At 41.1% G+C, this 25,132-nt stretch overlaps 1 protein-coding gene across 4 annotated transcripts in view; it reads left to right on the forward strand.

Moving 5' to 3' along the window:
• Window positions 1–25,132, forward strand: part of LOC103110066 (protoheme IX farnesyltransferase, mitochondrial) — a 131,433-nt gene that overhangs the window by 12,453 nt on the left and 93,848 nt on the right. For all 4 annotated transcript variants that reach the window (XM_007519211.3, XM_060204457.1, XM_060204455.1 and 1 more), the window contains one exon: window positions 21,249–21,373. In XM_007519211.3, the coding sequence (XP_007519273.2) occupies window positions 21,249–21,373 (125 nt within the window). The remainder of the gene's footprint in view (window positions 1–21,248; window positions 21,374–25,132) is intronic.

Here is a 25,132-nt window from a genome sequence, read left to right on the forward strand (position 1 = left end):
GTCTGAAAGAAGAACCTTATTTAGGGGTGTGGGAATGAGCTCAGACTGGATATGTGGAATTCGCGTCGTCATTGGCATATCCAGTAAAGATATGCTGTGGGCAGTTCATGGTGAAGGACATGAGCACAGAGAGAACACTAAGTTGGAAGGATGAGGGGGCTTCACCCTGGAATTAGCCTTAACATCATGACAGCGAAGTTGCCAGAAGTTCAGAAGTTGGCATGCAGGCTGACCAGGGCAGAAAGACGTTAGGGTACATCCCCCTTTAAGAATTGGATAAAATGTAATGGAAACTAAACAGAAGTAAATGATCAGAGGGAGGGAAACTGGAAAGGGCGTTGTTACAGGAAGCAGAAGAGAAGACCTAGTTTTGAAAGGAAGTGATCAACACTTAAATGCCCAGTCTTCTTAGATGTCTGGCTAGAAAGAATTGTTTGATTTGGCAATTAGGAAGTCACTGTTGGCTGAATCTTAAGTCAGGAAATGTTTACCTGTGTTTCTACTTCCTCTTCTTAGAGCCTTAAAATAAACCACTTTAAATAATTACCTAAATAGAAACAGGCTGGGGGTATGGATCGACCTGCCAACTTCCATGTCCAGAGGAGAAGCAATTACAGAAGCCAGACCTTCCACCTTCTGCACCCCATAAAGAATTACGGTCTGTACCCCCAGAGGGATAAAGAATAAAGAAGCTTCCAGTAGAGGTGATAGGACATAGAAGTCTGGTAGTAGGAACTGTATGGAATTATGCTGCTATTAACTTACCATTTTGTTAATCATTATTAAATCACTAATAAAAGTTTTTTTAAGTTATCTAAACAAATTTAAGTTATCAAAACAAAATTTAAAAGCTTATTGTCAAAATACTCTTTTTTTTTTTTTTTAAAGGAATAGAGAAAGAATGGTAATTGCTTTAGTATCAATTTCTTTTTTGGTGGGAGTTGGGCGGTAGTGCAGCGAGTTAAGCACATGTGGCTTAAAGTGCAAGGACCGGCTTAAGGATCCCGATTCGAGTCCCTGGCTCTCCACCTGCAGGGGAGTGGCTTTGTGAAGCAGGTCTGCAGGTGTCTATCTTTCTCTCCCCCTCTCTGTCTTCCCTCCTGTCTCCATTTCTCTCTGTCCTATCTAACAATGACAACATCAATAACAATAATAATAACTACAACACCAATAAAAAGGGCAATAAAAGGGAAAATAAATAAATATAATTTTTAAAAAAATTTTCTTTTTTGGTAAATGTTACTGTTTTTCATACTGGGTATTATATTATTTTCCCTTTTATATAACTTAGTGTTTTATATTTGAATAGGCATTGCAGATACACAACTGGCCATTTAAAACATAGTGTTTTGAATGTAAAACATTAATCCCCCAATAAAGAAATTAAAAAAAATAAATAAAAGTGTCTGCAATCTGAAGCAATGATTAACTGACTTGTTTAAAAGGTTCATGCTATGCTTGTAGCACACATCGGCTTACCTCTTCCCAAATGGCAGCTTGTATGGGGGGTACACATATCATTCATGTCAAAATAGCAAGCTTCCCCCAGGGATTTCAGGTCCCACAGGTCTGGGCATAAGCACTGTTGAGAGATGGGCACTTTTGACAAGTTTGTCAGATGATCTGATGCAGGTGGCTCTGGGTCCCAGTTTGAGAAAGCGAAGTAGGCGTTGGATAGATGTGCAGAATGCCTGTCCCAGACTCAGTGGTCTGGCTGGGTCCTGGCTATCACTGGTAGCAGGAAAAGCCAACTGGGCAGGGTCTGGACCACACAAGAGATATGCAAATTAAGACATAAGTCCTTACACCCTCAGATGGCAAAGTCTGGGGGCAATAAATTTCCCTTGGTATCATTTTATATATTCTGTAACCCAGATTTCTGGGGGAGCTAATTGAATTAAAGTCATTTCCTTCTGCTTATTCCATTTAAAGAGGCAGCACCCTTTCGGTGACCTCTACCCTCTCATTTGACCTTTTACCTCCTCCCTATTCAGGTTAATACTTGAATTCACATATCTTGGAGTCAGCAGGATTTTTTTTTTTTTTCCTCTAAGAAAATCCCTGGTATCTATCAATTGATTTTTTTTTGGATGCTTAACATCTACAGCAATTCATTCATAGCTAATGGTAGGGACAGAAATAGCTGGGAGTCAGCAATCACATTTATGGAATTGGCCTTTCTTTGCCTCCTTTTGTTTATAGCTATAATATACTGAGCATAATTATCTGTAGGGTAAGTGAAAGACCAAATAGTGACCATGCTTCTATTTCATTTGTAGTCTGGTAAGGTAGCAACAACTTTATGCCAGGGTATTTGTACCAGGATCTGGGCCAAATGTTTATATGGTGCTAATGCTAGTGAAAGACTCCCTCCCCTACCCATGAAAGGAAGTAAGATTGAGTTTATTAAGTAGTAGTAATAATTTCTCTCCCTTGGGTTTTTCTTGCCAGCTGAGCTATTTACAATATGTTTTGGGAGTTTATTGCAAGGACCACACTGGGATGAAGAAATTTTATTTAGATGAGGATCACAAGAGACTTGGGTGACACAACTGAGTCTATATTTAAAATATAGGTCATAAAATGCTGAATTTTATCCCCCTCAATAACATCTGTTCTGAAAAGCTACAACACCTTTTCTGAGACCAGAATACTAAAAGATCGTCTCTTAGAACTAATAAGTTATGCCATTGACGGAACTGATTTAAATTAGTCTTATCAATATATAGATTCTCCTCCTACCTCCTAGATATAAACTGCTGCTATTGATTAAAAGAAAAAAAGAAAGGGCATGAATTTTAGATTGTTTACATAGTTTTTAAAAGCCCGTCTTACTAGGGTCTAGGGAAATAGCATAGTGGTTATACAAAAGGCTTTCAGTCCTGAGGTCTCAGAGGTCCCAGGTTTAATTCCTGGCACCGTCAGGCCAGGGCAGATGGATTGAAGCCTCAAGTTTGATTCGCCAGCATCACATAAAGCAGAGAATGCTCTGTCTCTATCTCATGAAACACATTTTCAGATTAGGCAGTTAGGCCATGTAGAGACACCCTATGGCAGCTAAGGCCCCCTCAAATGTGATCTTTATTCTCTCATCAAGCCTCTCCCATGAAATACCCTTTAGCCAAAGACACTTGTTGGGGTGGCTGATGTTTGCTTCCCAACACCACCATAGTGGTTAGTGTAATATGAGTTGCTGCCATGTTGTCTTTGTAGGGAAATAAACCAAGCTCTTTCTCTTAAACCTTGAATAAGGTTAGGGAAATGAGTACCAGTGTCAGCTCTCACTCATCTGTCAGAGAAAGTTAAAATTGAAAAGAAGCCACAGCCAGCGGAGTTAGGGTGATAGGCCACTGGTAGAAATTTTGCTTGGCAAGCCAGAAGGCTTCTGGTTCAAAACCCACAAGAGAGAAGGGGTTGGGCTTATGAAGAGGAGGAGAAGGAGGAGGGATAAAGGAGTGACAAAGTATCTCAAAACTCCTGGATGTTGCTATGGTACTTTTTTCTGTGCTGTGCAAGATACAAAACCACAGTGGTTGGTGTATTTTTTTAAATAATTTTTTTTATATTTCCCTTTTTGTTGCCCTTGTTTAACATTGTTGTGGTTATTGATGTCATTGTTGTTGGAAAGGACTGGCATAAGGACCCCAGTTTCGAGCCCCCCACCTGCAGGGTTCACAAGCAGTGAAGCAGGTCTGCAGGTGTCTGTCTTTCTCTCCCCCTCTGTCTTCCCCTCCTCTCTCCATTTCTCTCTCCTATCCAACAACGACATCAATAACAAATACAACAATAAAACAACAAGGGCAACAAAAGAATAAATAAATATATTTAAGAGTTAACTGCTGTATATTCCTGATAGAGACTTAGACCCAGTTTTCTCTCAAATTTGGTTGACGGTAGTTAAGATAAGCACCGCCTTTACAGCTTTCTCTCATCTGTCAGAAAACAGTAGGGCAAGAGAACGCTGAGTCTTTAGCAGAGGTCAGGTGACTTGATAGCCCAGTGAGACTAACCAAAGGTCCCAGTATCGATTCCCACCATGGTGGGGGGACTACTTCTATTTTTTTTCCTGACACAATAAATGTTTTTCTTTTAGTATTTGTATTTATTTATTTACTGGATAGACAGAGACTGAGGTTAGAAGGGGGAGATAGAGAGAAGGGAAGAGAGACATCTACAACACAGCTGCACCGCTCTTGTAGCTTTCCTCCTGCAGGTGAGGACTGGGGTCTTGAACCCAGGTCCTTGTTGATGGTGAAGTGCGCACTGAAGTGGGTATGCTACCACCTGGCCCCTCAACACAATAAATATGACACAGTGAACTTTAAAAGAACGAAATCAAAATCAACTATGAGTACTTTGGAGTGAGATCAGATACAGACAAGACTTCCCATAGTTGATTGGTGTTAAAAACTCCACGCTCCCCCCCTCCCACTAGTGAGTTGAGAGTTAACGTGAAGGCCGATTTTCCCTGCCCAAGACTAGATGCAACAAGTAAAACTCCTTGACTGTATTTTGCACAATAGAGAAACACGTTCGTCTGTGTGCTGTGATGAGTGTAACAGCTACTGACTTTTTTTTTTGCCTCCATGATTATCACGGCACGGGCACGGTGTCCACTCCCAATCCGCTGCTCCTGGAGGCCATTTTTCCCCCCTTTTTGTTGCCTTTTTTTTTTTTTAAATCGTTGTGGTTATTATTGTTATTGTTGTTATTGCTGATTGCTGTCGTTGGCTAGGGCAGAGAAATGGAGAGAGGAGGGGAAGACAGAGAGGGGGAGAGAAAGCGAGATACCTACAGCCCTGCTTCACCGCCTGTGAAGCGACACCCCCTCCCGCCCCCTCAGATGGGGAGCCGGGGACTTGAACCGGGATGTCCTTGCCTTTTGCACCACGTGCGCTTAACCCACCGCGCTACCGCCTGACCCCCTGTTCTTGATAGGGTTTTGGGTCCAGCTTTCTCTCCAGCTTGTTAAAACAGGTAGCAAAGAGAAGCACCGGCTTCACAGCTTTTCCTCATATAGCAGAGATCATTAAGAGGAGGAAAGAAGCCGTTGGCAGCAGAGCCAGGGCAATAGTCCAGTAGTAGTTTGCTGGGTTGGGAAGTCTGAGGTTCCAGACTGGAGTCCCATCCTCTTAGTGTGATATGGTTCGAGCCTGGGCCAAGGAGCTTTAAGCCATCATAGAAGAAGGAGGGTAGAAAGTGCTTCAGTACTTACCCAACCTTTTATTTATTTACTTTTTTATGTGAAAAAAAAACAACAACAAAAAACAGCTAGAGAGACAGAGATAAAGGTACCACAAACTGGATTTTCCCTCAGTGTGGTGGGGTCGGGTTCAAATCTGGTTATACATATGACTGACAAAACAAGGATACTCTCTAAGTAAACTATTATCACTTATCACTACTTTATAAAGGTTATATCCAGGGGGCCAGGCGGTGGCGCGCCTGGTTAAGCGCACACATTACAGTGCACAAGGACCCAGGTTCAAGCCCCTGGTCTCCACCTTTAGGGGGAAAGCTTCACGAGTGAAGCAAGGCTGCAGGTGTGTCTGTCTCTCTTCCTCTCTGTCTCCCCCTCCTCATTTTCTGTCTCTGTCCTATAATAAATAATTTTTTTAAAAAAAGATTATACCCGTGTGTGTGTGTGTGTTTTGTTGTTGGGGCTGAAGCCTCACACATACATGATTTCACAACTGAGGCCACTTTTTTCATTTAGGAAGAGAATGACAGGAAGAGTCGCCATAATACTAAAGCTTCCTTTCTTGCCAGAACACCTTCCATGGGCCATTGGGACTAGAACCTGGGTCTCTTGTATGTCAGTGCAGACATCCTACCCAGTGAACTATCTCTCCTGCCCTGTTCTGGAGTTCTTTTATGCTTGCTACCTTCTGTCGCCATCAAGTCACTCTCTTCCCTGTTCATCAAGCAAATCTCTTTCTCTCTCTCTCTCTCTCGCTCTCTCTCTCTTTCTTTTGCCTTTTGTTCAGAAAAGTTTGTTGAATGAGTAGTAAGATGCAAGTGCTAAAGTTCTCAAATTTCTCCAATCATGGGGAACTTGGAACTCACCATAATTTTTGTGGAATCATCACTTCTTCTTTTTTTTTTTAATATGTATTTTTTATTATTTATTTTCCCTTTTGTTGCCCTTATTGTTGTATTGTTGTTGTAGTTATTATTGCTGTTATTGGTGTCGTCGTTGTTGGATAAGACAGAGAGACATGAAGAGAGGAGGGGAAGACAGAGAGGGGGAGAGAAAGACAGACACCTGCAGACCTGCTTCACCGCAGGTGGGGAGCCAGGGACTCCAACTGCGATCCTTCTGCCGATCCTTGTGCTTTGCGGCACCTGCGCTTAAGGAGCCATCACTTCTGATCCCTTGGTCTTCAACTTTGATACCAGTTTGGGGCAACTTGACTTCTAGATTTAAAAAGAAAAAGAAAACAAAAAACCCCCCAACTTTCTATGTTTTTCACAGCTCTGCTTATATCAGTAGCTAAAGTGCCGACACACTGTAATGTAAAGCCTTGTAAAGGCTTATCTGGGTCTAATGGTCAGTGTACAAGGGCCGTAGTGTTCCTTGACTTCATGTGTGTCCCAGTTTATTGCCTAGCTCATGTCATGCACATAATGGTCTCTGAAAAATAGAGGCCGGGGGTGGGGTGGGGTTGTGTGTACTGAATTCTTACCACCGTTTACAGGATTTGGAACAGCTCAGTCTTGGAATCACAAGTCATCACTGATCTATATCTCACTGTGGTCCAATGAGACGACTGAGTGTGATCTTACTTGAGCCAGGTGATCAACCTCGGGTGGTTGTGCTTTTTAATTCTTTCTGGTTTTTTGTTGTACGTTTGTTTGTTTAGATTTTTTTAAATTTAATTTAGGAGAGTTCGACACGCTTTGTAGAGAACTGAACTCTAGACCTCATGCTTGAGAGTTGTCACTAACCACTGTGCCACATGCTGGACCTCTCCGATCTGCTTTATTTTTTTATTTATAAAAGGGGAACATTGACTAAACGATAGGATAAGAGTGGTACAACTTCACACAGTTCCCACCACCAGAACTCTGTATCCCATCCTCTCCCCTGATAGCTTTCCTATTCTTTTTTTTTTTGCTATTTTTTTTATTGTTGTCGTCGTTGTTGGATAGGACAGAGAGAAATGGAGAGAGGAGGGGAGACAGAGAAGGGGAGAGAAAGAAAGACACCTGCAGACCAGCTTCACCGCCTGTGAAGTGACTCCCCTGCAGGTGGGGAGCCGGGGGCTCAAACCAGGATTTTTTTATTAATTCTTTTTTTTAAATATTTTATTTTATTTATTTATTCCCTTTTGTTGCCCTTGTTGTTTTATTATTGTTGTTGTTGGATAGGACAGAGAGAAATGGAGAGAGGAAGGGGAAGACAGAGAGGAGGAGAGAAAGATAGACACCTGCAGACCTGCTTCACCGCCTGTGAAACGACTCCCCTGCAGGTGGGGAGCCGGGGTTCAAACCGGGATCCTTATGCCAGTCCTTGTGCTTTGCGCCACCTGCGCTTAACCCGCTGTGCTACAGCCCGACTCCCAAACCAGGATCTTTATGCTTTGTGCCATCTGCGCTTAATCCGCTGTGCTACTGCCCGACTCCCCAACTTTCCTATTTAACTCTCTGGGAGTATGGACCCAGGGTCATTGTGGGACGCAGAAGGTTGAAGGTCTGGCTTCTGTAATTGCTTCCCCGCTGAACATGGGCATTGAACAGGTCAATCCATACTCCCAGCCTGTCTTTCTCTTTCCCTATTGGGGAAGGGTTCTCAGGAAACAGAGTTCCAGGACACATTGGTGGGGTTGTCTACCCAGGGAAGTCTGGTCAGCCTCATGCTAGCATCTGGAACCTGGTAGTTGACAATAGAGTTAACATACAAAGTCAAATTGTTGACCAGTCATGGACCTAAAGGCTGGAATAGTGCAGGTGAAGAGTTGCGGGGAATAGACTGGAATAGACCAGTCATGGACCTAAAGGCTGGAATAGTGCAGGTGAAGAGTAGCTAGTAGGCATATTTTAGTTATATTCCAAAGGGCCTATGGCTATACTAGTTTTTTTTTTTTTTTTTCCCTGAATCTGAAATCTGCTATGCAGGTAGATCCAAGTTATTATCTGGGGAGATGATGTCATGGCTGTCAGAAGGACCAGGAATCTGGATCAGGGTAGCTCCCAAATATGGGAAAGGTGTATAAATATTGTTGACTGTCTGCTTTTATAGTGTAGCTTTTACCTACTGCCATTGTATTTTGATGTTTGTATTTATCTTAATGTTTGTAATTGTCTTTTTTTTTTTTTTTTTTAACTAGATACAACTCTGTTGGAGTTAATTGGTCTAGCGGTTCATTGAAATTATGAAAACATTCCCTCTGGAAGCTCAGAGCAACCCTCAAAGGGTTGAATTTGTCCTGCTCTAGGAGATCTTTCTTTACTGTTGGTGAGCAGAAGTCATAAATGTTATCAATGAGTGAGGGTTGGCAAGTGGTTATTGTCATTTTCACTTAAAAGGACAGTAGCAGCATTAATGTAATTTCTTCCAGCTAGCTATCTGAAAAGAAAAGGAAAAAATGTAATCTTTACAAGTTGCTTCTTGCTGGAAGGCTTTCTGTTTAAAATAATGATGTAGCCAACATTATTACATAACTTGAGTTGCTAGGAGTAGCGGGAAATTCTCAGTGATAAAGAAAATGAATGGGGGGGGTGCTGGGCGGTTACACAGTGGGTTAAGGGAACATAAGAACCTGTGCAAGGATCCTGGTTCGAGGCCTCAGCTCCCCACCTGCAGGGGGCGTTGCTTCACAGGTGGTCAGGTATGTCTGCAGGTGTCTGTCTTTTTCTTATCCTCTCTGTCTCCCCCTTCCCCTCAACTTCTTTCTGTCCTATCAAAAAAAAAAAAAATAGCCACAGGAGGAGTGGATTTGTACTGCAGGTACCGAGCCCCAGCAATAATCCTAGAGGAAAAAAAAAAAAAGAAGAAGAATGTTGGGGCGAGTTGGTGGCAGACCTGATTAAGTGTACACCTTACAGTGCACAAGGACCTAGGTTCAAGCCCCAGTCCCCACCTATGGGGGGGGGGGCTTCAAGAAAGGTGAAGTAGGGCTGCAGGTGTCTGTCTGTCTCTTTCCTTCTCTTTGTCCCTCTCTATTCTCAATTTCTCTGTGTTTCTATCCAATAATAAAATAAATAAATAAATGTTAACATATAAATGCCTCTAGGTCCAAATGTAAATAATAAATGAATAGGCCTATTTTATGGACCTATTGCATATGCTGTATTAAACAGTCAAATATAAATATTATATACTGTCAAAATCAGATCGGTACTTTAAATGAATGCTTAATTTTTTGTCATTTAGTTTTTTTTTCTTATAAAGTAACTGTCCGCTAAACAGTGACACTTAAAACAATTTTGATATGTAAGTAAAGCCAAACATGGCCCCCCTACATACCTAGTGCCATAGAAAGCCAGACTCTGTTACTCTAACTTTTGCAGGAAGGGAAAAAGTCTCACTGCCATTCATACTCACAATTGCCTGCATTAGGAATCAACTTTTTTGTACAGGGGGCAGTGAGGGAGGTCTCTCAGGCCTTCAGATCTTCCCATTTCCTGAACCATGGTTCCTTCTTCCCTAGAACAAAGGAAATAATCATGTCTTAACTAGTTGTATTATTGTTAAAAGGGACAAGGTAAGCAGGAATAGGGGTTGGGAGGCATTTCAATCTTCAGTGACTGCCTTCTTTTTTAACATATAAATTTTATTTTAAATAAAGAGATACAGAGAAGAGACAGAGTTCAGAGTACTGCTCAGCTCTGGCATATGGTAGTTCTGGGGATTGAACCTGGGACCACTGGTGCCTTGTGTGTGAAAGACTTTTTTTTTTTTTTTTCCATAAACACTATGCTATCTCCTCAGCCCCGTGCTGATTTTATAGGTGAAATACACATGGAAAATGAAAGCTCATAATCTGATGGAGTTCCACTGGATAATTTTTCTTTGCTTTTTTTTAAAAAAAATATTATTATTGCAAGTGATTTAATAATGATTGACAAGATTGTATTATAAGAGAGGTACAATTCCATACAGTTCCCACCACCACTGTATCCCATTCACTCCATTGGAAAGTTCCCTGTTCTTTAGCCCTCTGGCAGTATGGACAAAAGATCTTTATGGGGTACAGAAGGTGGAAGGTCTGGCTTCTGTAATTGCTTCTCTGCTGGACATGGGAATAGACAGTTTGATCCATACCCCCAGCCTGTTTCTGTCTTTCCCTATTGGGGTAGGGCTCTGGAGAAGTGGGGTTTTGAGGTCATCTGCCCTGGAGAGTCAGGTTGGCGTCATGGTAGCATCTGCAACTTGGTGGCTGAAAAGCATTAAGATACAAAACAGAGCAAATTGCTTAATAAATAGAAACCTAAAGGTAAGAATAGAGCAGATACTATTTGAGGTCTTCATGTTGGAAGAAGCTAGGAAGTCTATTTTAGCTATGTCCCAAGGGGTCCATGACTTTACTAATTTCTGACTGAGCCCAACAGCTAATATACAGGTGGGCTAAAAGTATTGTCTGGGAAGATGGTGTCAGATTTGGCAAAAGGACTAGAAAGCTGGTTCAGGGCAGAGAGTAGCTTCCAAATATGGGGAGAGTGTATAAATACCATTAACTATAAACCTCATTGATCTGACTTCGGGCCCTGTCAGTCTTAGATCTCATTCCATGGTCACAGGTAGGAACATTCTAGACTGTATTCATTTCGGGACCAGTCTTCCTCGAGTGCCAGAGTATGTTGACCCAGCCTCCCTTTGGAGACTGGGGCAGTTTCTACCATTGTTGTTATCCACTGAGGGCAAGGTCCTATAGAGAGCCACAAGGTCCTGTAATGTTGTTCCTGATGGAGATGACCAGTGATGGTGTCTTCTATCCATATTAACTCTTCCTTTTCAGAAGATAAGCAGAGTACTCACAGTTAACAATCTCAGGTCCCCATATCTCTCCCTGCCTTTACCCCTGGGACATATCAGATAGCCCAGTCCTTTTGGGGACCTAGTTTCTTAAAACTGAGAAGTCTTCTTATTTTAGTGAAAACTGCTCAACTAACAATTCCTTCTTGCCTAACTCATCTTTCTAAGGATGTGTTTCCATTTCTTGTAAACTTGATAAGCATCAGTTTTATGGAAAATTTTCTAGTTAATTACACAGCTTGTGGAATGTTGGCCATGGTTACATTGAGAAGAAATGTTTACTAAAAAGAACAGGAAAAAAAAAAAAAACTAAATAGATGACAAAGTGGAAAAGCTTAAATAGCCTAAGGAAAAACTGTAATTGGATCCCATTCTATTGCATAATTAACTTATATATAAACAGCTTTTATTATGTATTTATTTAAACAGATCTAATAGATGTTTTATTTCCCTATCCTGATGCTAACTATAAATGCAAACCAAATGCTACCGGTAAATTGCCTTGGGGAACCACACTTAAATGTTTCATTTTGGTAACTGTTGCACAGAACATTTGAAATGATAAAGTTTAATTTGGAATTAGAATTTTTGCTCACCAGCTTTGTTTACTAAAATATATGGGGAAAAAAAAAAGAAAAAAGAACATGAGTATTAGAAGCCTTCGCATATTCTTAGTTTTTGCAGCTGTGCTTTTAAAAATCTCTAGGAAAATTCTTATATTTTAACCAGAAATGGTTATGGTTTATAATCACTTATCCCTGATTGATATTCTTTAATGTGAAGGAGGAAAAAAACCCAATCTCTCATCAATTGACTTTTCATCTGAACTTAGCAATAAGCATAAGAATTACCACTCTCTTTGATGTGTGTGTGGGTAAGATGATTTTGTCAGAAGGTTCACAGAACAGTGCCAAGTTGTAAAGTCTAAAAATGTCAGTTATACTAGAAATTGAATTATTTGAAGCTTACAGTGTTAATAGAAATGAAGAGAAGAAGAAATCATAAGCATAGTTCTTTAGTTTAAAAAAAAATACATGCTTATTTGGAAATTAGAAAGGAGCCAACTTCTGACTCTTAAGTTCTATGATGTTGAGCTCAGATCTGTTAAAAAACTCAGTTCATTTCCCTGGAGGGACACATAAACTGAAACACACACAAATTCTTTAACTGTCTAGTCTATCAGTTTATACCTTTTGTGTTTATTATTTTTATCACATGAAAGAGTTTTAGAAACTTCAGTTTGTAGGATTTGGGTTACAATATTGCGCAGTAGCAAGGATACCGAGATATAATAGATAATAAGAATAAGAGACTCTCAATTTAAGCAAGACTTTTATCAGAACTGACAACCAGATTGATTTATTGGGCTTTTGGTTTTTTTTTCCTATTTCATTTGGGACCAGAGGAAAAGATATGTATGTGTGTGGCGGAGGGGGGGGGGGAAGAGGCATCATTAAAAAAAATTAAAAATTGTGTAAATGAGCAGGTTTTTGTTTGTTTGTTTGTTTGTTTTCCTGACAGTCATTTTTTCATTGGTGATCTCAGATGCTTAAGAAAAAAGTTCTTGATAAATCTGCCTCTCAAGAAAACCTCTTCCGTATTGGAAGTTGCAAACGCTTCCAAGTTGGTCAGTGATGGTTTGGAAGCCATACTATGAGACAGAAACGTGGGGTGGGGGTGGGGCTGGTGGCTAAACTTTCATTCCAAACCAAAGGCCGTGAGTCACAAATAAAGCTGCTTGCGTTGCAGAAGAATCAGTCTGTGCAGGGGCCTCCTTCTCACACTCTCCTTCTGGGCCTCTGAGTAACTCATTGCAATTTCCCTTAAAACCTCTGGATCTAGTACTCCTCTAAAAAAAAAAAAAGTAAGATTACTAAGGATTATATGTGGACATACATGTTAGAGTTTTACTGGCCTTGTCTATGATGTTGTGATAAGCTAGTTGATTGCGTGCTTATCTTCCTTGGATTTAGTTGAGTCTTTTTTTAAGAAAAGAGTCTTTGGAATATTTGTTAAAGAATATGTGGGGGTGGGGCCCGGTGGTGGCACACCTGGTTAAGTGCACACATGGCAGTGCGCAAGGACCCGGGTTCAAGCATCTGGTCCCCACCTGCAGGGGGAAAACTTCACGAGTGGTGAAGCAGGGCTGCAGGTGTCTCTCTGTCTTTCCCTCTCTATCTCTCAATTTCTCTCTGTCTCTGTCCAATAATAAATAAATAAAAATACTAAAATTTTTTTAAAAAAATAATGTTCAGATAATACCTAGTTGAGTGCTTAGTTGAATTCCTGCTTACCTTGTCCCTTTTAACAATAATGTCTGGCTTTACATTTAATCATGTAAATGGCTTTGCATTTAATAATATGGCTTTACATTTAATCATGTATGGTTAACACCTAGTAGAGTGCATATTTTACAGTCCTCATGGACCCGGGTTCAAGTCTCTGGTTCCCATCTGCTGGGGGAAGGGTTCATAAGCAGTGTTGCAGGTATCTCCCTCTCTATCTCTGCCTTCTCTCGGTTTCTCTGTCTCTGTCCAAAATAATACACACATACACACACACATAGACACATACACACACACACACACACGTATATAAAACAGAGCCAAGTGTTAACACTGTGATTCTTTTGATCTTGGGTTGAATTCACTGTCAATTACTTGCATTTGGGTCTCCATATATAAAGCCAGACATTAATACCTACCAAAGTTAGCCAGTCTTGTATTTTATCAGTAAAAAAAGGTTTAAGTGCATATAGGCATATTTATAATATTTATTCTATTATATGTCAATGCCACATGTAACAGAAAATGTATAATTAATTGGGTTTTCAACAGCCCAATATTTGTAAATAAAATTGATATATTTATTTGTGTGTATATGTAAAACTAGGGCCTAATGCATGAGCAATTTCATTACTCCCTGCCCAGTGTTTTCATTCTAGTAGAAGAGAGAAAGAGAGGGAGTTATACCACAGCACCAGAGCTTCCCCAGATACTGTGTTATTCCCATGTGGGACCGGGGCTCACACATGGATGGCTATACACCGTTAGGGTTCACTCTTCTTTGCCTAGAATTGATATGCTATCATACCTATGCATCATCGTCTTCTTTTTGTTCCTCCAGGGTTGTTGCTGGGGCATGATGCCTGCACTATGAATCCACTGCTCCTGGTGGCCACTTTTTTTCCCCCCCATGTTTTGTTTGTTGTTGTTGTCATTGTTGGATAGAACAGAAAAACCAAGAGAGGAGGGGAAGACAGAGATGGGGAGAGAAAGATAGACGCCCGCAGACCTGCTTCACTGCTCGTAAAGCGACCCTCTTGCAGGTGGGGAGCCCAGGGCTCGAACTGCGATTCTTGCACTGGTCCTTGTGCTTCGTGCCATGTGTACTTAACCCGCTGTGCCACTACCTGCCAAGCCCCTGTCACATTCATTTTTAAGACATGAGATATGTGTAATATAATTTATTGAATTAATGAATTCAGAAATTTCAAGTGAAAGGTGTCATTTTCATTTCACAACCCTGAGTTATCCACTTTGAAGTGCAATGTCTTCAAGACACTTGTCTAGGTTTTATTTTAGTGAAAGAAAGATAGACTGCTCATCTCTGGCTTAGGGTAATGCCAGGGTTTGAACCCAGGACCTCCAAAGTTGAGCTATGAAAATCTGTTGTGCAATCACTGCACTGTCTGCCCAGGTTAACGATTTAAGTTAATGTAAAAGCACTTTCAGTTTCTTACAGTGTGTGAGGACTTGGATTCAAGCTTCTGCGCCCCGCCTGCAGGGGCGATTTTTCATGAGTAGTGAAGCAATATTCCTTCTGTCTCTCCTTCTCTTGTCTCTCACTCTCCTCTCAACTTCACTTTGTCCTATTAGATGAAAGAAAGAGAGGAAGGAAGGAAGGAAGGAAGGAAGGGGAGGGGAGGGGAGGGGAGGGGAGGGGAGGGGAGAGGAGAGGAGAGGAGAGGAGAGGAGAGGAGAGGAGAGGAGAGGAGAGGAGAGGAGAGGAGAGGAGAGGAGAGGAGAGGAGAGGAGAGGAGGGGAGAGGAGGGGAGAGGAGGGGAGGGGAGGAAGGGAGTGCTAGGAGTAGTGGATTCATTATGCAGGCCCCAAGGGCCAGCAATGATCCTGCTGCCAATAAAAAAAATAATACCAAAAAATAAAAGAGCACTTTGACTTTGTAAAACATGTTTTTTTTTTTTTTTGCCTCCAGGTTATTGCTGGGGCTCAGTACCTGCACCATGAATCCACTGCTCCTGGAGGCCATTTTTTCCCCCTTTTGTTGCCCTTGTTGTTGTAGCCTTGTTGTGGTTATTACTGTTGTTGTTGATGTTGTTCGTTGTTGGATAGGACAGAGAGAAATGGAAAGAGGAGGGGAAGACAGAGAGGGAGAGAGAAAGATAGACACCTGCAGACCTGCTTCACTGCCTGTGAAGCGACTCCCCTGCAGGTGGGGAGCCGGTGGCTCCAACCGCGATTCCTAGGCGGGTCGCTGCCCTACGCCATGTGCGCCCAATCCACTGCGCCACCGCCCTACCCCCTTTGTAAAACACTTTAAAAGTGTTCAAAAGTTTTGTTTTATTATTAATGTTAGTCCGTATTTACTAAGAGTTGCTCTCTGGTCACATCCTGTTATTGAACTTGCAGATAACTAAGTTCAATTATGAAGAAAAAACAATGTGGAGTTTTTTGAAGTCCTGTCAAGCACACTACTTTCAACTATTAACTCTAAGCCGAGTGAAGAGAACTATTTCATCTAGAATTTCAGGAACCATGTTTTTATTTTTTTTTATTTCTTTATTGGGGAATTAATGTTTTACATTCAACAGTAAATAGTTTTCACAAGCATAACATTTCCCAGTTTTCCATATAACAATACAACCCCCACTAGGTCCTCTGTCATCCTTCTTGGATCTGTATTCTCTTCACCCACCCACCCCAGAGTCTTTTACTTTGGTGCAATATGCCAATTCCAGTTCAGGTTCTACTTGTGTTTTCTTTACTGATCTTATTTTTCAACTTCTGCCTGAGAGTGAGATCATCCATATTCATCCTGTTTCTGACTTATTTCACTTAACATGAATTTTTCAAGGTCCATTCAAGATTGGCTGAAAAAGGTGAAGTCACCATTTTTTATAGATGAGTAGTATTTTATTATGTATATATACCACAACTGCTCAGCCATTCATCTGTTGCTTCCAGGTTTTGGCTATTACAAATTGTGCTGCTAAGAACATATGTGTACACAGATCTTTTTGGATGGGTGTGTTGGGTTCCTTAGGATCTATCCCCAGGAGAGGAATTGCAGGATCATAGGGTAGGTCCATTTCTAGCCTTCTGAGAGTTCTCCAGACTGTTCTCCACAGAGGTTGGACCAATTTTCATTCCCACCAGCAGTGTAGGAGGGTTCCTTTGACCCCACACCCTCTCCAGCATTTGCTGCTGCTACCTTTTCTGATGTGTGACATTCTCACAGGAGTGAGGTGGTATCTCATTGTTGTCTTTATTTGATTTCTCTGACAGTCAGAGACTTGGAGCATTTTTTCATGTGTTTCTTGGCCCTTTTGGATCTCTTCTGTGGTGAATATTCTGTCCATGTCCTCCCCCCATTTTTGGATGGGGTTATTTGTTGTCTTGTTGTTGAGTCTGGCAAGCTCTTTATATATTCTGGTTATTAGCCTCTTGTCTGATGCATGGCATGTAAAGATCTTCTCCCATTCTGTGAGGGGTCTCTTGGTTTGGGTAGTGTTTTCTTTTGCTGTGAAGAAGCTTTTTAATTGGATGTAGTCCCATAGATTTATGCTTGCCTTAGTCTTCTTTGTAATTGGATTCATTTTATTGAAGATGTCTTTAAAATTTATGGGGAAAAGAGTTCTGCCAATATTTTCCTCTTAAGTTTGTGGTCTAACATCCAAGTCCTTGATCCACTTGGAATTTACTTTTGTATTTGGTGAAATACAGTGGTTCAGTTTCATTCTTCTGCATATTTCAACCCATTGTTTCCAACACCATTTGTTGAAGAAACTCTGCTTTCCCATTTAATAGTCTGGGTACCTTTGTCAAAGATCAGATGTCCATAGGTGCGGGGGAAGAACCATGTTTTAATGATTCCCATGCTTACTGTTTCTTAAATCCTTGTTATCTTCCTGGTACTGTGCTGAATGCTCTTGTCATAGTGTCCCAAAGGACTGAGACCTCTCTCAGCTTTAGAGCCCAGGATGCCTCAGATCGGCAGTGCTCTAGGCTTGTTCTGCCCATATGAATACATTGAGTCACATCCACAAGCATCAGTAATTTGTATGCACAGGCTTTTGAGACTCCAGAAGCCCAAGGTTCTATCAACTGCTATAGTAGCCGTATGGTGCTCTGTTTTCTCTTTTCTTCTCTCTCAAAACAAAACAAACAAGTTCGGGGGTCCGGGGGGAGGTGTCACTCATTTGGAGAGAATGTAGAAGTTAATGAGCAGTTCTCACTAGGGATACTTCACTCGAAGAAATAGATGTGGGGGAGACGGGCGGTAGTGCAGCCGGTTAAGCACACGCATGTGGCACAAAGTGCAAGAACCGGTGTAAAGATCCTGGTTCGAGCTCCTGGCTCCCCACCTGTAGGGGAGTCGCTTCACAGGCAGTGCTGGTAAGACGTCTTATCTTTCTCTCCCCCTCTCTGTCTTCCCCTCCTCTTTCCATTTCTCTCTGTCCTATCCAACAACGACATCAATAACAACAACAATAAAAGAAAAACAAACAAGGGCAACAAAAGGGAAAATAAATGAATATAATAAAAAAATTTTTTTAGAAAAAAATAGATATGGGATAGCTAGTTGCATGTGCACGGTTGAAGAGTTGTGCTAAAAAAAAAAAGACAGTTCACTGACTCTTGCCCAGAAAGACTTCCCTGAGTCGCTATTTCAAGGAAGTGGATTTAATTATGTTTGAGAGACAACTGTCCAGATAGTTCAAGCTCTGGTATACAGAAAGGGTCGTTGCAGAAGAAGTGACTGAGGTCACCAGATTTGAAGCTGGCATCTGTCTGGTGTTGTAGAAGGGGTTCTTTTGGAAGGAGAAAGATTTAACTCGTTGAGCCCGAGTCTCCCTTTGCCCAGTCAGCATTCGGTTGGTTGTTCATTGAGTTATCGAATGGTGTTTAGTTCCTTTTTATAATCACTTGTTTTTATTCCAGCATGAAGAATCATGCCGCTGGAAAACGGTGTCTCCACCTGTGTTTGCACTTCTGAGGCCCTTATCGTCTCCCACCCACCCATTCCAGTGTAAGGGTCTTCACCTGCTTCCTGTGTGTTTTCCTGCATTACAACCAGGCTTCTGTTTTGCTGATAGTTTAGTCTTTCTTCATAGTCTGGACTAATTTTCGCTTAATGGCCAAGCAAGTAACCACAGAGTTAGCTGCTTGAAAGAACACCAAGTCCCTATTTCAGTTTCTCTAGTTCCTGAGCCCTGAGTAAGTTTTCTGTTTAGATTCTCACTGGACTGACAGACAGGGTGTTGTTGGGTCTGTGATTCCCATGTGAGGCTCAGTGTCACTTCCAGGTTCCCTGATTTTGGGCAGAATCCAATACATAGTATTTCTAGGACTGGGGTACCTAGTCCTCTTTCATCTATCAGCCATGGATTGTCCTTTGCCTCCATACCTCTCTGCCTTGTAGCTCTTGTTGGTGGCTTGTTTGCTTTCTTCTAAGCCAGATAGGCATGCCTAGTGATGGCAGTTTCAATTTTAAATTATGGCACAGGAGTAGTCCGATAGGTGGCACAGTGGATAAAACATTTGGACTCTCAAACAAGAGGGCCTGAACTCGATGCCCAGGAGCATATGTGCCAGAGTGATGGCTGGTGTTCTCCCCCTCCCCCACCTCCTCCCTTTCCCTCTCCCTCTTTCTCTCCCCCCTCTCTACCTCCTATCCCTCTCATTAATAAATAAAATATTTTAAAATAAATCATATAAAACAAGAACTCCTTCTCAGAGAGAATCAGGTGGCAAGAGGCGGCGTTGGGTGAATCTTGACTATAGGATCTGGAAAAATGGATTCCTGGCAACTCTTTAGGTCAGGCCTTGCGGTAAGAAGTGCCGTTGTGCTGAGTTTAGTCCTTATGTCTAGACTGCCTTAGTCATTGAGCACATTCATAGGTAGATGTTCAGTTTTTTCATGGGGAAGCTTGCGTTCAGTGAATGGCCACCCACTCAGGAAAAGGGACGGAGATAGTCAGTTTCCATTGGGCTGGGGCTATCACTCTTGCTGGTCCCCAGAGCTCTCCCTAGGCCTGCATTACATTGCCCCTAGGCCTGTATTGGATGGGTTATGCTTCGTTGGCAATATTGATTTTGTGTTTATTTGTGAAGGGGCAGAATATGAGATCACCAAATAAAATATAATTTCCAGTGTTACTAATGAAAGAATAGATTACATCCACTTTTAATGAGATCCTGGTGTTGCAAAATGATTCCGTGTAATGAATCCAAGGAAATCAATGAAAAGTTTAATTACAGTTGTGGCAGGACTGTGTGAGGATATTGCTTTGGTCAATTTTACGTGTACAATTTATCAATCCCCCTGCCTCTCTCTTTCTTTAAATTAATTGTTCTGATGAAGTACCTATAAATAATCTTTGTTAGTTTGTGATCTTTTTTAGAAATATGTTACCAAATCTTATTTCCCCCTTTGTAATAATAATAGCCCTTATCATTTTTATGTGTATTGCCACTTGGAATTTGGACATTTTAAAATTAGGTCACACTTTCATTTTGTAAATTTAGTTATGTCTTACTAAGACATTATTCCAGCTATACTGCTATACAATTCCAGCTAAACTGTTGGTGAAGTCAGAAATAGGAATTGACAAGTAGAGCAACTCATTTTAGACTGGGGGTGGTGGAAATACAGAGATAAGAGAGAAGAGAAGCGAAGAGGAACAACAAGGTGTATGGGCTTGACTCAGAGTACGAAAAACACTGTTTATGAAGTACAAAGCCTAGGAGGTAGATAGCATAATGGCTATGCAAAGAGACTCATGCCTGAGGCTCTGAAGTCCCAAGTTCAATCCTCCACACCACCATAAGCCAGAGCTGAGCAGTGGACCATTTTCTGCACCCCATAGTGACCTTGGGTCCCTACTCCCAGAGGGATAAAGAATAGGGCTGCTATCAGGGGAGGGGACGGGATACAGAGTTCTGGTGCTGGAATTGTGTGGAGTTGTACCCCTCTGATCCTATGGTTTTGTCAGTGTTTCCTTTTTATAAAATAAAATACAGAGCCTAGTTAAAGGAATAATATACCTCAAGAAGGAGAGGGGAGGGGAGGATAAGCAGGAAGTGAGTCTGCTGATTTCTTAATCACCCATGCCCCTCCCCCATGCTCATCTCCAACTACATATGTCATGTATTTGTCTTTGACGTTCTGGGGTTTTCCTGCACTTCTTTCTACAGCATATACTATTGGAGACCTCACTGGTCCAGTCAGTGTCTAGACAAGCAGCTCCAAAGCTGTGTGCCTTTCTCCTGCCTCCCAGACTCCTTTCTGATCTCTAATTTCCTATGCTCTCTCTACTTTCTGTGAATGTCTACGTAGATGTCCCAGGGTTCCTCAGAAACAGAATATTTTCCCCCAGATCAGCTAGCTGATAAGTCATCTCTCCTCCCCCTCCCTCTTCCTTATTTCTGTCCATGTGAATTTGTGGCATACAGGTGCAGCATTTTTCTCTTCCCCTTTTTTGATGGCTAGCATTCTGTCATTTCTTACATGTCTTTATGTCCATATAATGTATCTAATGTCCAGCACAGTCCTGGTCACAAACCAGTTCAGTTGCTGTTTGTTTGAATGAATAAATTACTGAATCTGGAATCTTTATTTTTTTTATGCCTGAATATAATGGTGTTAAAGGAAAAGAAGCATTTTAAAAAAAAGATTTTATTTATTTATGAGAAAGATAGGAGGAGAGGGAAAGAACCAGACAACACTCTGGCACATGTGCTGCTAGGTATCGAACTCGTGACCTCATGCTTGAGAGTCCAAAGCTTTACCACTGTGCCACCTCCCGGACCACAGCATTTTTTTTTTTTTAATATAATGAACACATTTAGGTTTTAAAGTCAGAAAAAAAAAATTTGGATTTTATTTTTTTAACCTAAAGATGATTGGCCTTGGCTTCATAAAGTTTATCTGATTGACCAATTACTTTCTGTGGCACATGATTTGTTCCTGGCATAAGCAGTCTAGAATATGCATCGGTACCAAGATTTGCTCTGTCTCTTTCTTGCAGCTCTGGTTGTCAGTACCACTTCAGCGGGATTTGCGCTGGCTCCAGGATCTTTTGACTGGCCCTGTTTCTTGTTTACTGTTGCTGGAACAGGCCTTGCATCGTGTGCTGCCAACTCCATCAACCAGGTAAGTCTGTCTGTCACCTTCCAGCCAGATAGATTACGGTATTGCTTTTTTCCATACATTGTATTGTCATGTTTTTAAACACTTTCCCAGGAGGGCCGGGTGGTGGCGCTGCATCTGGTTGAGTGCACACGTTACAATGCGCAAACACCAGAGTTCAAGCCCCCCTTGCTCCCAACCGCAAGCGAAGCAGTGCTGCAGGTATCTGTCTCTCTCTCTCTCTGTTACCCTCTTCCCTCTCGATTTCTGGCTGTCTCTGTCCAATAAATAAACGTAATTAAAAAGAAAAGAAAACTATTAAAGCAAATACATACATACATACATACATACATACATAAATAAATAAATACCTTCCCAAATCATATCCGTAGATTGAGAATTACTGTGGCCTTTTAACACAGTAGAATATACCCTAGATAAGTCTATGGATTATTTAATAAAGATGTCCATTCTTTTGAAGTGAGTCATTTTCAAGTATGTTTTGGGGAGAGAGACATAAGAGTATCTGCTCCAAATTATTAGCATTACTCAATTTAAAAAGTGTTTTAGAGAGGCGGGGGGAGTGCACCTGGTTGAGCACACATCTGACAATGGACAAAGGACCTGGCTTCAGGTGGGGACCTGTAACGAGAAAGCTTCACAAGCAGTGAAAGAATGTTGCAGGTGTCTCCCTCTCAGTCTTCCCCATCTCTCTCAATTTCTCTCTCTTTTTTTTTTTTTATTTATTCCCTTTTGTTGCCCTTGTTGTTTTATTGTTGTAGTTATTATTGTTGTCGTTGTTGTTGGATAGGACAGAGAGAAACGGAGAGAGGAGGGGAAGACAGCGAGGGGGAGAGAAAGATAGACACCTGCAGACCTGCTCCCCTGCAGGTGGGGAGCCGGGGTTCGAACCGGGATCCTTATGCCGGTCCTTGTGCTTTGCGCCACCTGCGCTTAACCTGCTGCGCTACAGCCCGACTCCCAATTTCTCTGTCTTTTATCAAATAAATCGAAATGTTTGAAGTGTTTTAGAGCTGTCAGAGTTTCTCCTCTCACCATTTTAGGTATGTTCCTCCGAGATTGTCATTATTAGCCTGTGCTGTTCTTTCTTTGATTTGATTTCTTCACATGCTAAAATCACCCCTATGCAAAAGTAACATTTTAAATAAGCATGAACGTGGTACATAGAATCAGAATGTATGAAGAATTAATTAGGGAGTCGGGCGGTAGTGCTGCGGGTTAAACGCAAGTGCAAGGACCCGCAGAAGGATCCCGGTTCAAGCCCCCGGCTCCCCACCTGCAGGGGGAGTCACTTCACAGGCAGTGAAGCAGGTCTGTAGGTGTCTATCTTTCTCTCCCCTTCTCTGTCTTCCCCTCCTCTCTCCATTTCTCTCTGTCCTATCCAACGACATCAATAGCAACAATAATTACAACAATAAAAAAAAAGTAATTAGCATTTATTTTTAATATATCTTTTTCTTCTCTACTACTTTAAATATCAAATTAAAGTTTTAAAATAGTTTTTTCCTCTGGTCACTGTGGTGTGCCTTAACGCTGTGGTTTTTTCATAAGATACTATATTGAAAACATCTTGGCTAGAACTTAAGGAAAGTCCTTTTCATCACCAGAACACCCAGGAGGAATTGGCAAGAGTTTTAAAATAGGAACTCAAGTTACCAGCAGGAAAACAGCTTGGTTGAGTGGAGATAGAAGTGGGTGGGTAGTCTGCAAAATATGGGAATTTTAATTCAGTAATGCCTAAAATCTTTATGTCTTTATAGTGTTTAGCAGCTGCTTGCAGAAAGGTCAAACTCTGTCAAATAAAGGTTATTTGCTTTCATCTTTAGTGTCAAAATAGTTTTACAGTGAAGTTCAAATTCACTGTCCCAAAAATATTTTCCCCTGCTGGAACCTATAATGCCATTATTTCTCAGTTGTTTTTTTAATTTGAAAGTTGTATTTCCTAGTTTCTAACTAAGAGAATAACATAGTTTCACACTGAACATGCTTTTTTAGCGAAAATATGACTACAAAATAGTATAAGCGTGGCTCGAGTTCAATCCCTGGTAGCACATGTACCAGAGTGATATCTGGTTCTTTCTCTCTCTCTTTCTCTCTCTCTCTCTCTCTCCTGTCATTTCTCATGAATAAATAAAATCTTTAAATAATAAAATAAAAATTAAAAAAAACTAAATAGTATAAGCAAAATGAGTTTATACAGGAATTTGGGTATTTTTTTCAGTTTAAACTATTGCCTTTATTTTGTTATAAATTTAGATCATGTGACTAAGCCAGGAGGGATCATCTAGTTTTTCAGGCTCCTTGTCAAAACTGAGGACTTACATTTCTCCTTGAGATTCTACTGACTGCTTTCTCCTATTTAAATCTTATGAATGTAAATAAAAGCTTTAAGATGAAAATGTAGGGAAATGACAAGCTAGTGAGTACCTAGTGATTTAGAAATCCCACTCCCCAAATATAAAGAGAACAAGGTATTTTGTTAAGCTTGAGCCACCCCCAACCTCCAAAAAAGAAAAAAGAAAAAAAAAAAGGTGGCTGAAGAATTTATCATGGGGGAAAAATAAAACAAATTACTATTAATTTATCATGAAAATATCTGAAACAGAAAAATGGAATGATTTACACTTAGGCGAAGATGTACAGAAACAATACAAAGTGTGGTTCTAAAAGACTTGAAGGGACTGTGATTTGAGATGGCTACTGTACCTCATAGTCTGTATGAAGTATAATCACCACAGCTCACATGATGAGTTCTGTAGATTTTAAAAGTACTTCATTTGGCTGGGGGGAGGATATCTTTTGCTGTTCAGAAGCTTTTAATTTGACATAGTCCGATTGGTTTATTTTTGATTTAGCCTTCTTTGTAAATGAATCCGTATCATTGAAGATGCCTTTAAAATTTAGACAGAAAAGAGTTCTGTCCATATTTTCTGCTAAGTATTTGATAGTTTCTGGTCTAACATCCAAGTCCTTTATCCACTTGGAATTTACTTTTGTGTGTCTATTTATGTTCCAGTACCAAGCAGTTCTGATCACAGTGGTCTTTTTAAAATTATTTATTTTCCCTTTTGTTGCCCTTGTTGTCTTTTTATTGTTGTTGTTATTGATGTTAGATAGGACAGAGAGAAATGGAGAGGGGAGGGAAAGACAGAGGGGGAGAGAAAGACACCTGCAGATCTGCTTCACTGCCTGTGAAGGGACTCCCCTGTAGGTGGGGAGCCAGGGCTCCAACAGGGATTCTTACTGGGGTCCTTGCGCTTTGCGCCACAGTGCGCTTAATCCGCTGCGCGACTGCCCGACTCCCAATTGTTTTTTGAAGACTTATTTTTAATATTTTTATTTATTTATTTATTTATTTATTTATTTATTTATTTCCCCTTTTGTTGCCCTTGTTGTTTTAACATTATTGTGGTTATTGATGTCGTTGCTGGTGTATAGGACAGAGAAAAATGGAGAGAGGAGGGGAAGACAGAGAGGGGAGAGAAAGACTCCTGCAGATCTGCTTCACCGCCTGTGAAGCCCCTCCCCTGCAGGTGGGGAGCCAGGGTCTCGAACCGGTATCCTTATGCTGGTCCTTGTGCTTCGCCCCCCATGCACTTAACCAGCTGCTTTACCGCTGACCCCCTGTAGAATCTTTTGGCCCCACTCCCTATCACAGTGGCCTTATAGCACAGCTTGAGATCTGGGAGTGTGATGCCTCCAGTTCTGCTCTTTCTTTTCAAGATAGTTTTGGCAATTCTAGGTATTTCTGGTTCCAGATAA

This window comes from Erinaceus europaeus, chromosome 12 (genome assembly GCF_950295315.1).
Source record: "Erinaceus europaeus chromosome 12, mEriEur2.1, whole genome shotgun sequence".
Taxonomy (NCBI): domain Eukaryota; kingdom Metazoa; phylum Chordata; class Mammalia; order Eulipotyphla; family Erinaceidae; genus Erinaceus; species Erinaceus europaeus.